General features: G+C 31.1%; 1 protein-coding gene across 1 annotated transcript; it reads left to right on the plus strand.

Moving 5' to 3' along the window:
- Window positions 1-347: 347 nt before the first annotated feature.
- On the plus strand, window positions 348-11,620 carry LOC125076300. Its single transcript, XM_047688397.1, has 8 exons — window positions 348-381; window positions 1,107-1,259; window positions 2,312-2,447; window positions 4,152-4,279; window positions 4,651-4,776; window positions 5,412-5,576; window positions 9,638-9,862; window positions 11,499-11,620. Exons 1-8 carry the CDS (start codon window positions 348-350, stop codon window positions 11,618-11,620), a joined length of 1,089 nt encoding a protein of 362 aa, XP_047544353.1.
- The last annotated feature ends 3,206 nt before the right edge of the window (window positions 11,621-14,826 follow it).

A 14,826-nucleotide genomic window follows, 5' to 3' on the forward strand; every position in this document is an offset into this window, starting at 1 on the left:
TAACTTCCTTTCAAACGGTCCGACCAATATTGTGTAAACTTTTTTGCCTCCATGAAATTCCATACATATATTTTTTTAATCTATTTGGGTTTTCAGCATAAATATTTTATAATTTCACCATAAGACTGTTTCTTTAATTATTATATTTTTATCCCCACAGACATGTGTCTCTGTGCCTTTTGGTGAATTTTATCTTTAATTTGTATCAATATTATTTTATTATTACCAGGCTATTATTACAAGCTAAGTTTTAGGTTTAAATGGGACCCAATATCGTGGAATTGTAGCATTCTCGTCACACAGGTAGGATCTATTGAATCTATTCATGTATCTCAAATATTATGAGGATGGATTGTTCTTCGTTGCGATACTCTTGGACCCGTAAGTATTATTTCTCTGCTGATATCAAAGCTACGGTGCGTATCATCTTCGCCGCGTCCGTTCTTGCACAGCTTTTGATATTATCCTTCAAGTCTCTGCTGCAGTTGTTTCAACGTATTCTTTTATATCAAAATTGCGTATGAGCCAAGTTATTTTTCCACAATCTAGTGCTTCGTCCGAGCGTCGTTATTGATCAGAATTATTTCCTTTATTAATCATTCCAAGCAATCTCCCAATACAGACAGATAAACTTTAGTCGTTATTTTTCCACAGTGATTAAACGTAAAAAGCGTTATTTTGATTTTATATTACAAGTAATATTTTATATACACCTTAAAATTCTAAAAAGTCTCCCTGGTACTGGTACTTAGCTGAAAATTGCACAGAACAATTTCGTCTATATTGATATAATAAGGTATATAATACATACACTTACTATATACACATACTATATACACCTATTTGGGACACGTCATATATGTTTATTGTAATATAGTTTTTTTTTTGTTTGTTTCTTTTAACCCTTTTTTTTTTATCAATTAATTTTTTATTGTTAATTTTTTTATGTTCTTTTGTGTAAATGTTTTGTACGGTCCCAAATAAAAGTGTTCTTTCTTTCTTTCTTATATACTATATATATGTATAATAGGAACATAAAAAGTAACAAACCTTACCTCTCACAAATTTATCACAGCTGTTTTACTATTGTTTTTTTTATTTTTCAGTCTTATCATTATTTACCGTGGTAACGTTTCCCAATGGAGCCTGCACGGGATCATCGGGGGATAATGGCACATGTATGACAGCTCGCGAGTGCTCCTCCCGAGGTGGTTCCGCTAATGGATACTGCGCTAATGGCTTCGGACTGTGCTGTATCTGTGAGTAGTTTTCTGAGAAATACCTTTCTCGCTTTGAACTTATAATTGATATTATCAAAAAAATATTCTTGTTGGAAGCTCGTTTGAAATAAGTACTTAGAAGAGTCCATTAATCATGCAATTTAGTAATAAGACTCAATGAATGTCTGAGAATGATAAATGAGTATAATTACGCACGTCATACTAATATATCATTATTAAAGACCAGAAAACTTAAATATGAACTTCATATATGTATAATCAAAAAAGTTTTTTGAAGTACCTACATGTTATTATAATAATTAAATACAAAGTAATCAATATTCTTAGTGATATTGTGATATTTATTTTAAAGAGTCAACCTCAATATTTAATCAGTGCGACTTGACCTTACAATATCTTACGCGAGTAATAATTAATTTTAAGTAAAGTACAGATAGCACTTGAAAAAAATTTCACGAAAGCTTTTTTGGCTATTCGGCAGAGATAAGAGAATGATCTTACTCGTTCTAGTTGATCGCAAACAATCGTTACCGAAGAAAAAAAAGTCACACTAATAATTCGTAGATTGTTTTCTTTTTTTCATAAATATAAAGCGAGAAAAAAGATACACAATTATAAAGCGGATTTTTATTACTGATTTGTTTTTTTACTAGTCAAGAATCTTTTTCGATATAAAAATGGAATAATTCAGTTAGAAATGCATTATACCAAATTAATTGAATTAAGAGGGGGAATATAAACAATAGAATATTTATTTGAATTATTAAATTAGGGATCGCTATGTTGAAATTTATAAAATTAATTAAAAAAAAACTTTTTAGATGCAAAAAACATTCCGACCTTTCAATTTATTTTTGTGGTCGATTTGCGGCCGTCCATTTTTTATGAGAAAAAAAAGCTACGTTACGAATGATTACAACATTAGTGCTCGGGGTCGAACCCACTACTCGAATACGGTACATCACTAAGAACTGCGATACTCTTTATATTGAAGTTGCAAAGTAAAAAGTTTTCAGGGGATAGAATAAATATTACTTCATTATATATTATTTATACGATGTATGTTTCAGTTATGACGTCATGCGACAGCAGTACTTCGGAAAACGGCACGTACTTCGTTAACTCGGGGTTTCCCTCGCCCTACGATTCCACCGGTTCATGCGAATTAACTGTTATCAAATCACATCCTGATGTTTGTCAAATAAGGTATATTGAATTTAATTAGAAATACCGAAAGAAATTCAAAGAGATACAGATTAGTGATTTCTTAATTTACATAAAATACGACAAAATCAATGTTATCAATTTGAATAGATAATATGATTATTATTATACGAAAATAGAATTTCAATTAAGTCCGATGTGCTGAAGTTTTATTTTATTTATTTTATGATAAATAAATTATTTGCGTAATAGCCAATAAGAGACTTTCTAAATGCCACGTCCACTTTAAATGACAGCTAAATTTGTTATTATTATTAATGTATATAATATAGATATTACATATATATATATGTTGATATCATTAATCTACATATTTAAATATGTTTCAAACCTTAGGGGTATTATTTCCAGAAACGCATACATATCTACTTATTACTAATCCGTAGCCCAAAAATAAAGATTAATTCTTGTAAATTAAAAAATGACGGACTTCCATACAAAGCTTCAATCTCAAATTCACCCCTTTAGGGGTATAATTTCCAAAATTATTTCTTTAGTGGGTGTCTATTCAATAAAACGATCCTACTCACCAAATTTCATAGCCCTTACTTGAATAGTTTACGCTCGGCGATCATGAATCAGTCAGTCAGGACATGTTATTTTTTATATATAAATGTATAAATAAGTGTACGTCGAGTTTTATGCCCAAAGATTGGGTGGAAGAGATCGTTTTTAAGATATACGACTTTGTACATCTCCCCTGGCTTTCGTTATTACTGAATTTTTTAATATGGTAAACAATAAAATATTTAAAAATTTGTAAATAGTCAATTTAGCTTACTGACGTATTCACTATCCTACCGGCTACCTCGATGCCAAACTTAATTTTAGCATTTGCAATCTTATTAATCTGATATTTTTAAATTTGATACGTCATAATCATTATGCAAGTAATCACTTCATTGCTTCTGTCAACATTTCGGTGTTCATTGGACTGGAACTGAACAAACTTCTTGTCACGTGCTAGAACAAGTTGTATGATTATCTTCACTGTGCCGAGTAACTTTGTTCTTGCTACTTGAATGACTAACTGTTTGTTGAATTGACATTTATGTGCCGTGTTTACGTTAAGTATTTATAGGTATGCATATACTATAAACTTTCCGACCATTAGTGAATAATATTTTTCTATTTAATCAAAGCGTTTTAAGATGTGTGGGATATTAAACACAATGCTAAATTCTGACTTAGAAACTATTGCAGATGCTAACAATTTTTGTTTTTGATTGTTGATAAAAATATTGCCACGTTTTGATATATCTTGTTTTCTGTTCGAATTTTAAAACAAATTAATATATTATCATAGTTTCCTTACTATTCGACTGCGGGGCACTTAAACCATTTATCTGATCGGGCTGATACTTCCGTAAGTGGTTTAGCGGCGAGCAATTTGTACGTTTATACTTCGATTTAAACGTTTTAAGATCCTTATTCTACTTGTGTGAAGCCGTGATAGAAGCTATATATAAAACCTACGTTAATACATCCCAGCTGTTGTAATAAGCAAAACATAATTCGTTTCGCATAAGTAATTTCGTCCACGTAGCTAATTCCAAGAATCACTGAACAAAATTCTTAACTTCTCCAAAACTAGCTATGATGGTTTTCTTTAGTAAAAAAACTCCATTAAAGTAAATAATTATTAAGTAAATCATATTCACAACGTAATAATACTTTTTCGAAAAGGTTGGACTTCGATCGCTTTACAATCGCCGGACCGGAGAAAATGAACAATGTTTGTAACCAAGACCAGTTCATCGTGTCGGGAGGTAATCCTATACCAACGATTTGCGGCTTCAACCAGGGCAGTCATAGTTGAGTATAATATTAATAACATAATTATTTACAAATTTAATTACCAATATTTGAGTTTTATATTTATATTACCTGTGGTCAAAAAACCTATTCGGACATTATATATAATTTTAGTTATTAGCTAGCAAGCACATCATATGTACTCATACAAATGACTAGAGGAGTGTTTTAAATATATCCTGTTACTCTAAGGTTTCCATTTTAAACGGCCTACGGCCCAAATATATTATTTAGATTTGGAAATTAATTGCGTAGAAATAACCAATTCAATAAGTAAAGAAAAATTGCTACAAGCAATTTCTTTATGTATTCGATAACTTCATCTTTATTATTTTCTTTGAATTAATTTCCAAATATATTTACTTTCTAGTGTACATAGACGCAGGAATTGGTTCCACGAATCCTGTTAAATTAACTTTTGTCACGAGCGGCAACTCATTCGAGAGGATATGGAAAGTACGAGTTACACAGATACCTTGCAGTACTATTTATAAAGGTGAAAATACGTCATAATTTTTCCAGAAGCTAATAATATGTTTATTTATATTTATCGAAGTTTTACTTCTTTTGGCATGAGAATCATCTTTAAAGGATGTGTAGGCGCGCGCCCGTTCACATGACGATCATTTGAAGTTTCTCGCTAAACCACCAATAATCGGTTGACAACATTTCACGACTAAGATACGGTAAATTCTTATAGAATCGCACTGCAGCACGGCTATTCTGTGAGAAGAAATTCGAAACTCACCGCAGAACGCGTGAAATGTCAGAATAAGCGAAATTGACTATAATAATTATGAAAATTATAGGATAATATAACATAACAACAAAACTAATGACATATCACCAAGTAGTTCAATTGTCAGCATTTTACGAGTGAGATACGAAGTGAATTATTACAGAATTTCACTACTGTTATATGCAGTGACATAAGTCAGCCAAATTCGAACGCCAATCGCAACATGTAATCACTCAATTTAGATAAGATCTGTTTTACACGAAACAATTTCAATAACAGGTTTCTCTTGCCGCTTATCTTTACTTTAGAATTTTAATTCAATATTAATCATGAAATATGTTACTTGTGTAATTTTATATTTATGAAAATTTATTTTATTTTTTGTACTTAAGCTGATGAGGGTTGCCTACAATACTACACTGGTGTTTCTGGTCAGCTAAAATCCTTTAACTATGAACCAATAACTGGACTGCAGCTCAGCAACCAGGACTACGGAATCTGTGTCAGAATGGAAAGGAACTTTTGTGGTATCCAGTATACAGCTTGCCCTGATCCAGGTAACCGTATTACCCACTTACTCGAGTAAATGGTATATGCAGGAAAATCGGGAAATACACCACCTCAAACATTGGCGATGTAACAAATATTAACCTTCCCTTACATCGCCAATGCGCCACCAATATTGGGAACCAACATGTTATGTCCCTTGTGTGTCTACTAACACTGGCTCATTCACCCTTAAACCGGAATACATTAATACCTACCATGGTAGCCACACATATATTATTTGATTACACATTTTTTACATTTCATTTTAACATAAAAGTTCAAATACTGATTGAGGGTCAAAAATCTATTCTCGTTTCAAAGAGATATGGTACATACCTTAGATATAAAATGAAGCGGCATTAAAAGTCCGAATACAAAAATGCATACAAAACCTTTAAGATAATTTCTTCTTCACTGGCGCTATTATCTACGTCAAGTAGAATAAAACGGATAATATATTCTTAGACCGGCAATAGATTGGTTTGACCTACCATTGGCCAGCTTTTGTGGTCATTGTTATTGATGTTAAGTCCATGTCAGTATGACATGTTTTTAGGATTCCGTCCCTCTAGAGAAAAAAGGAAGCTTTATAAGATCACTTCGTTGTCCATCCGTACGTCCGTCTGTCCATCAAGACACTTTTTTTTACAGGAACGTGTATATATATATATAGAGTTGAAATTAATGGCAAATACTGAGCTGTGAAAAAATCGAATCGCTAAGACTTAACAATAAAATGATGTGGACGTTTATGTCGTATTTCCCCTTTTTTCAACCAATCAAAACCTATATAACTTCCCGTTGACCGAGAACATCGAATTTGGTAAAAAGCAATATCTTGAAAAACAGTCGAGATGGCCCAGTGGTTAGAACGCGTGCATCTTAGTCGATGATTTCGGGTTTAAGCCCAGGCAGGCACCACTGAATTTTCATGTGTTTAATTTGTTATAAACACAAATTAAGCACATGCATATTTATCTCGTGCTCAGCGGTGAAGGAATTCTAATTTCAACGAAATTCTGCCACATGCGTATTCCGCCAACCCGCATTGGAGTATCGTGGTGGAATATGCTCCAAACCTTCTCCTCAAAGGAGAGGAGGCCTTTATCCCAGTGGGACATTTACAGGCTGCTAATGCTAAAAAAAAATGAAAAATCCGAAAACCGGTAAATCTTTCAGTATCGTGTGGTGGTACGGACCCCTCGGCACGCGACTCCGATTTACATTTAAGACCAAATATTGTGTCAAATAACGAGATATTAATTAAATATCTAACTTAATTGTAATTTCCAACCCATTTTCTGATTCATTTAGTAGTATATTCGTTCTATACACTATGCTTGTTCTCAGTGGTTTTGTTGTTCTCGTTAATATTAAATGTTCATTCGAATGAATTTACATTTAGTGAAATGAGAGAAATTCCGTTTCAACATTTTACAGTAAGAATTTAGGACAGGTAACAACGTTTCATTTCCACGTGTGAAAGCTGAAATCAATTTGTGTTAGGTCTTAGTTTAATTTAGTTACATAAAGCTTGTGGGCCAGTTAAATATTGCGTTTTAATAATTAAAGACACGAGTAAATGCAGAAAAGAGAGAAAATGTAGAAAAACAAATGTAAAAATTGAAATCGAAATTAGTATAATACTTTCTCTCGTCATAAACAAATATTATACCTCGAAGATGTATGCTATTACACTTTTGTGTCAAACACTCACCTTCTTATACAAGCCTTTATTAAAATTTAATCTTGAAAAGTCACAAAATTATCTAAATGACGTCAAAATTCTGCTTTTTTATCTTTCTTGTGCATTCTAATTAATGTTCTCTGCATAAATATACGTTAAAATTATCACGAAATCACGAAAAAGAAAATTCTTAAAGACATGAAAAGCCCACAAAACAGAATGAACACGTAAATACTAAAAACTCGCCCGCGGGCACTTTAAGCAAAAGCCTAGTCTCCATTGTTTGTCGTTCTTCACTCGCAAGAATAACTTTACCATTGTAATGTTTTAGCTCAAGTTCATCATTCTCAAGCTGTTATTCGACTTACATCAGCTTGACAAAACGTTCATTTTTTAACACAGCAATACAAAGTATTATTTTGTTCCGACTTGAAAGGTCAAAAAGCCTGTGTAACTAGCACAAGATATATAACATGTTAGCTCAAAGAGTTAGTGGCACATCAGCCATGTAAGGAATGGTTCATATTTCTCATATTTAATCGGTTACCACTTACCATCGGGTAGCCCATTTGCTCGTCTAAGTGGACGATATTATGAAAAAACTTAAGTCAATATGAAAGTTGCGTTTTTAATTCCAAGTCGAATCCACAGATAATGCTTTGTAAATATATTAATGGAACACATTGAGGTAAAGTTAAGTAAAGAAACAAACCGTTAATAAACCCCTGTTGGACTTCTTCTACTTCTAAGAAGGTTTTGAGCTTATAATACGCTGATGTCGTTCAATTTAGAGCATTCGCTATCCGAAACATAACAAAAAAAAAACAAACAGATTTGAACGACCCATATTAAATTGTCTTTATTAACTTGTGAGTTGTGGACAGCCTCAAGATAGAAAGAAAAATTTTGGAAAACATTTATTTTGTTGGTCACATTATTAATTACTAAATTTGGTTGTTACTGAAATCGTATTTACAATTTAAATCGAGCGAATTTCAATAAACTCGCTGCTTTGTAACTACAAAGGTTACCAATCTAAAAATAGTTACAGCTTAGTAAGCAGTAGACTACGTCTCTGCAAGAACTCAATTTACATTGCATTAACGTGTCAGAGGCAGTTCTCGATTAATAAGTAAATGTCAGCCAACTGAAGTGTGATGACGAATTTGTCGGTTCTTTAGAGGTTTTAATGTGACAATTTTAATGCATGAAGGTTTTATATTATAATTAAAGTAAATATGTTGTATTCTAAATTTAAATAAAATAATATTTCAAATGCAACAAACGTTCCATTTTTGAAACGCTATGCTACTGTTGGTTTTACGAATATAATTTTGTAATTGTCGCTTCCTTTCTGGTAAACATTATTTAATGGTTGTAAGGTTTCTAAATACTTTGTCTCCTTCTATTATATATCAAATTACTGATGAAAGTGAGAGACAAAAAATAGGTGGGTTGAAATTATTTATTTTATAAAATGCTATTAATTTTATAGATGATCTTGTATTCGAATATTTATTTAATTTTTTTTTTAATAACTGCAATGTAATACGTTTAAAAAACGTCATATCACTGCTTATTATTTGTATCGAATTATTAGCTAACTAAAAAAAGAAGACAGTTCCTAGTTGTGGTAACTTGAAAATTGAAGGAATTTGATATAACCGATTGAAGTAATTTGTCAACTTTTCTTTTTGAGATGTAAATTAAAAAACCTTATAAACGTTCTTGGTTAAGTTAATATTAGTAAAAATTTCAAACTAAACCGATTACTTTGAAATGTAAAAGCGTATCGAATTAAAAAGTTATGTACTTTCGCATTTATTATATTAGTATAAGTCTCTTATAAATTGATACTTGTATACTTGATTACTAACTGTACACACAACCCACATATATACACATACACACACTGTATTTGTGAAATGTTCATCATTCTCAAGCATTCTTCATTTTTTAGAATAAGTTATTAATAATCTCAACTTTCAATACTTATTCGAAGCAAAATTTGATGTTAAACTTCGAGATATAGTTATTTATGGTGTCCTGGTAATCTAAGCTATCAATATGATAAATTTGAACATTAAACATATCCGTGTGTCAAATGTGTGACATTTTTTTTATATACATATGTATATATCATGTTACCTGTATTAAAATTGATCCCCTAGAGCTTTATAATCCATTTAATAAATATAAAATATTTTACGGTCACATTTTTGTTTTGATATATCGATAAAATTGCCGTTTAAAGGCATCGGTACTACATACACACACACATATACACTTTTTTAAAACTTTTCAACACTAAAAAGTTACTTCCGTAATAAATTTCAAATTAAATCAGTGATGCTTAAACATTAATTGATTCCTACTTTTCAGTAAACAATCGTTCCCGTTCATTCACTCTAAGCGGAAACAGCAACAATCCTGTTAATGCAATGATTGGATCGGGAGCTGGTCCAAATAATTGCGCAAATGATTGGCTGTTGGTACCATGTGCTGCCAACGTTGGTCGCCTACAACCCGCACAAGCTTTGTGTACCGATAGAATATGCGGAGGCACATTTTCAGCGGACCTTTCTATGCAGCCTTCATCCGTACTGAGTAAGAAAATTTACTTATTTTTTATTTTCCTCTGTATATATATCATTTATTTCGTCAAAAATTTTTAAACTTTAGCTAATAATAAAAAAAAGTTTCTTTAATATCAATATAAAAATAAATCAATTTATCTTTACGTTCCTAAACGAATCGTCCGATTGTAACGAAACTTTGATGCGATGTTCTGAGCCGTTCGTCTTTCAATATAATAATCTACTCTCGTGTGAAACTGATGATTGTAGCTAGTTTACAGTAAAAAAGGTGAAATATTTAATTTATATCATTAGAAAGGCGTGCCGTGCCTACTTTGAACTCAATTTACTTCCCTTTGACCACATTCTATGTAGGAGGGTTAAGACCCTTTGGGATTAATATGTTTTACAATAATTAAAGGCGAAGTTATTTTAGGTAGCTCATTGTACTCCCAGTGGTGACACATGTGCCACTAATGTTTAATATTCATTAATGTCGAAATTGTTCGCGTTTTAATCACATTACGAATGTCGTAATTACTTTGTGACTGTATTATTTTTCATTATGTTTTATATTTCTATTTTAAAAAACGAATCTCTTTTAAAGAATAGTTTATTTAACATCAATTTGAACTGAAACGACTTCGAAGAAAATCAAGGTTTCTAACTTAACACTGTATATAATTTTATTGATTTATATCCAAGTTTCTTTTTTTTAAACAAAATTTTCTAAGCATCTGCATTATTTTTTCAATTGGCAAAATAAAAAATCGGGATCGACGATGTAATAGCTAGCTTATAGTAATATTTCCCAGGATAAAATATGTCTGCGTCCTGGTTCATATGTAGGTCAAATGTTGACACAAAATGAATGCAATTTAGAATTTAATAAAAGTAATATTTGCACATGATACTGAATTTTAAGCACGTGGTCTGGTTAGTCAGGTTTTCCAATCACCCAACCTTTTTTTATTGTACTGGCAAACATCAACACTTTTATCTACTCTATTTCAATTAAAGGGTTAGGTTGTTTATTATTTATAGCACCCCAGAATAGATCTAAGGTGGTAAGCGGCTTAATAAACTCACGGTAAGGTCGCCACACCGTACGTAATAATATATGATCTAGTACGTCATTCTTCTCATGACACGTCGAACGTGCTGTAACAGTTTGCCAAAGGAAGGTCAAACTAGAACATTTCCATAAAATATAAGTATAATAGGTATACTAAGTCATCAAATAAATCCAGGCTTACTGCGATATCGATGCTATAAATGAAGTAAGCTATAATTTTATTGCTGGAAGTGACAACTAACCTTTTCAATGACGCAATGCACGCAATTCTATAAATGATTTTTTTTTTACTTTATGTGATAGTACAATGATCACTAAAAGCGAGCAACGGTCCGTGAAACAAACCATTTCTCTGTTCCATTTCGTCTTACTAATACTACTACCGTTCTGCTCTCTAGCACATTTGTAAATATGACTTCGGTAGATCGTCTGAAATTTGTCTTAACTTAAAAATTACTTCATAAAATATTCCTCGTCGTTGAGACGAAGTTAACCTTCTGCAAACATTTCTAAAAAATAATTCATTAATATTCGTGTAAAATTTCGTAATAAGCTAAAACGTTTTTAATATTCAATATTTTTTTTTTTGCAGGTACAGTAAAACCTTTTCGCCTCTGGTTTCACACCGACAACGTTGAATCACCTATTGACGTAGACAATAGAGGCTTTTGTCTGAACTACGTGCAACAACCGTGTACAAATAATGTTTTGTGATTATAGTACAATTTTAATAAAATTTGAATAAAATAGCTGTTATTTTCATTTTAATGTTAAGAATGAATCGTGCTGGCTATATTTTAATTTATCACAGTTTATAAATATCGCTTAACAAAGGTGAAAGCAAAAAGAAGTACAAAATGTTTGATTAAATCCATTTTGTTCAGAAACTACATAATATTATATACAAGATTACTTTTATATATATTTTGTGTTGAATGTTACCATAAAAGATTTTACATAATCACACAGACTCCAGGCTCACTATATAAATTAGAAATAAAAAAAGGATCCAAAATTGACCCTTGTGGAACCCTCACAGCTCGTTTGAAGGACTTTGCACTATTTATATTAATTTTCTAAATTTGGTTATTATGATAAGATTTTAATAGTCCCAATAATATGCCTTTAACGCCTTAGTTATTTAATTTATTGAGAAAAACATCGTGGTCAACATAATCGAAAACCTCAGGTAAGTCATCTAATATAGCGACTCTTCCCACTCTCTGTATATGGATACCTGTTTTGTGTCGCCAGCGCAACTAGGGTGTCCATACGACGCGTAATTAATTACATAACTTTTGGTTAACTTTACTTAGAAGTTTATTAATATTCGTGTTATATATTTTTTTTGTCATATATGATCGTCAAATATCACGTCTTTATATATCGATAATATTCAAACAGTCATGCTATTGCGAACACTGCTAGAATTTTCAATGTTTTGTAAATTTAAATACAGAGTCAAATCAATAATCGATTACTTCCATAAATAAGTTGTAGAATCAATTTGTATCACTGTGATATTTCAGTAATGTAATAAATGTAGGTATGTTCCGTATGTTTCATGTAATAATATTCAATTAAATGGGATCTCGCGATAAACTACCGATATGACACTTAACTGAACATCGTTTAGTCATAAACTAAGTGTAACTTAAACAAAAACATTTTTTACCCAAAAAAGTTATTCGAGATTCTGCTATAACATAAGTCTTCTTTTGTTTCGAGGCTAGCCCACTAAGGCTGCTGAGACTTTATGAAAGCCAGTCAAAAATTATTTTCTGTCAAAAAAATTTTCGTATTTGAAAATTAGCAGTACCGCGTAACGCCATTTGCTCTGAATCTGAACTAACTCTGTGTTTGATTGATGTGCATGGCACATTTAGTAATGAAATGGTTATAATGAGTCTGACAGAGTAAAGAGTCCACCTGTGGTGGCGCACACCTTTGTGAACTATATATCTCTTGAACAGTTGGCATGTTTCCGTTAGGAAATTTTAAATCAAATTCCAACATGGCATTATATTTATATACATTTATTATTTATTTCATTCATTCATTCATTCATTCAAATATTATAATTAATCAATAACTTGAAATAATATATTTTTTTCTATTTTACAATTACTTTTTTGAGTACTAAACTTGAGTACGAAACTAAGATGAGTTTACATTACAGTGGAAATGAAGCGTTAGCTTTAAAGGCATCATTAAAATAATTAATACAAGTTTCATGAGCAAACGATGAAATTATATATTATTTCCTTATATGTACTAATTATATTTAATGACCACGAACAGGATAACTAATATATACAGTTACTATATATGATATACTTTTCAATTAAATACAAAATACTCACATCGTGGAAACTATCACATTTTACCAATATTTACTTTAAAAAAAGATATTATTTATAAAATACTATAGAAAACGATGAGATATCTAGTGAACCGCATCCTTAAATATTTTATAGCGCTAGAAAAAGCGTAAAAGGACGCTTATGTTTCAGTGAGAATGGACAAAAGGAAATACTATCGGCATTTCAAAGAAATTTACGATCCTGAAACGGTATCCTGAAAGCAAGCAAAGTACCCGAGCCAATATCCATCATCATATCAGACATAGTCCATTTTTACTACATTTTACAGTTTTTAACATAGTTTTCTACTATATAACAATTGAATTTTATTAATTGACTAATAATTTATAATTATAATTGTCCTCATTTATTTGAATTTCGTAACATTCAGTATATTATAACTCAAATATTTTCTTTTATTTTAATCTGTATATTTTATTACACTTTTTTAACTATTTTAAGATTTAAAAACATCTTATTATTTAATATTATTAATAAACAATGAAATAAATGAGATTTCATAATTCAACTGTTAGTTAATTATTCTATCAAACGCTTTATCGTAGAATATTTGATTTGATTTTTTAATTTCTTGAATTAGTAGAATATTTTTAGGAAGCCGAGATGGCAGGCAAGCACCACAGAATTTTCATGTGCTTAATTTGTGTCTATAATGCATTCGTGAAGGAAAACATCCTAAGGAAACCTGCATGTGTCTAATTTCAACGAAATTTTGCCACGTGTGTATCCACCAACCCGCATTGGTGCAGCGTGGTGGAATATGTTCAAAAACTTCTCATCAAAGGGAGCGGAGGCCTTAATCCAGCAGTCGAAAATCAGGCTGTGCCTGTTGAATAAAAAAGTACAAAGTAGATTTAAATAAAGGTAATAACACTGTCTGATTAAATTATTTTTTCTTTTCCAAAGCTTAACGTCTCCGTCACTGTGCTAATACTTAACATAAACAATGTCATTTTATTTTTTAAGTATGTTAGTCGTAGTATCTTTGTTTACTTCGTCCATTGTTCTTCCCTAGTAAAGATATTATCACTTTGCCCAAACTCCGCGTCGGCATGGGGTGGATCACTATCGAAACATAGGCAAAGAATATATAATGACCAGAAATGCAAATATTACAATAACTACAAAGACATCTTATTTAACAATATATTTAAAATAATAATAACTCTGAAAAATGTCTAAGAAACGTACCTTGAAAAACAACGTTGAAAAGCTTTCTAGATTTCATAAATAAATATATTATAATGGTTCTTTTAAAAGAAATTTCTCGATGTAAATCGGTTCACCAGACATAAAATATAAGAGCTTAGTATAATACTGACTAAGTTGACATCAATATAAATTAATACAAAAAGCTAAACCTTACAATACAAATATAACTACAAGACTATGGTAGATCTGAAAATGTGAAAATGATTTGACTTAAAATATATTCGTTGGTTGATAAGCAGTGTTATACTTTTTATATAAAGGTGCTTCGCCAGCGTTTCTTCCCCGTATTCTATGACGCTCACAGCTTCCTGGCAGTAAACTCCC

This window comes from Vanessa atalanta, chromosome Z, assembly GCF_905147765.1.
Source record: "Vanessa atalanta chromosome Z, ilVanAtal1.2, whole genome shotgun sequence".
In the NCBI taxonomy this organism is placed as follows: domain Eukaryota; kingdom Metazoa; phylum Arthropoda; class Insecta; order Lepidoptera; family Nymphalidae; genus Vanessa; species Vanessa atalanta.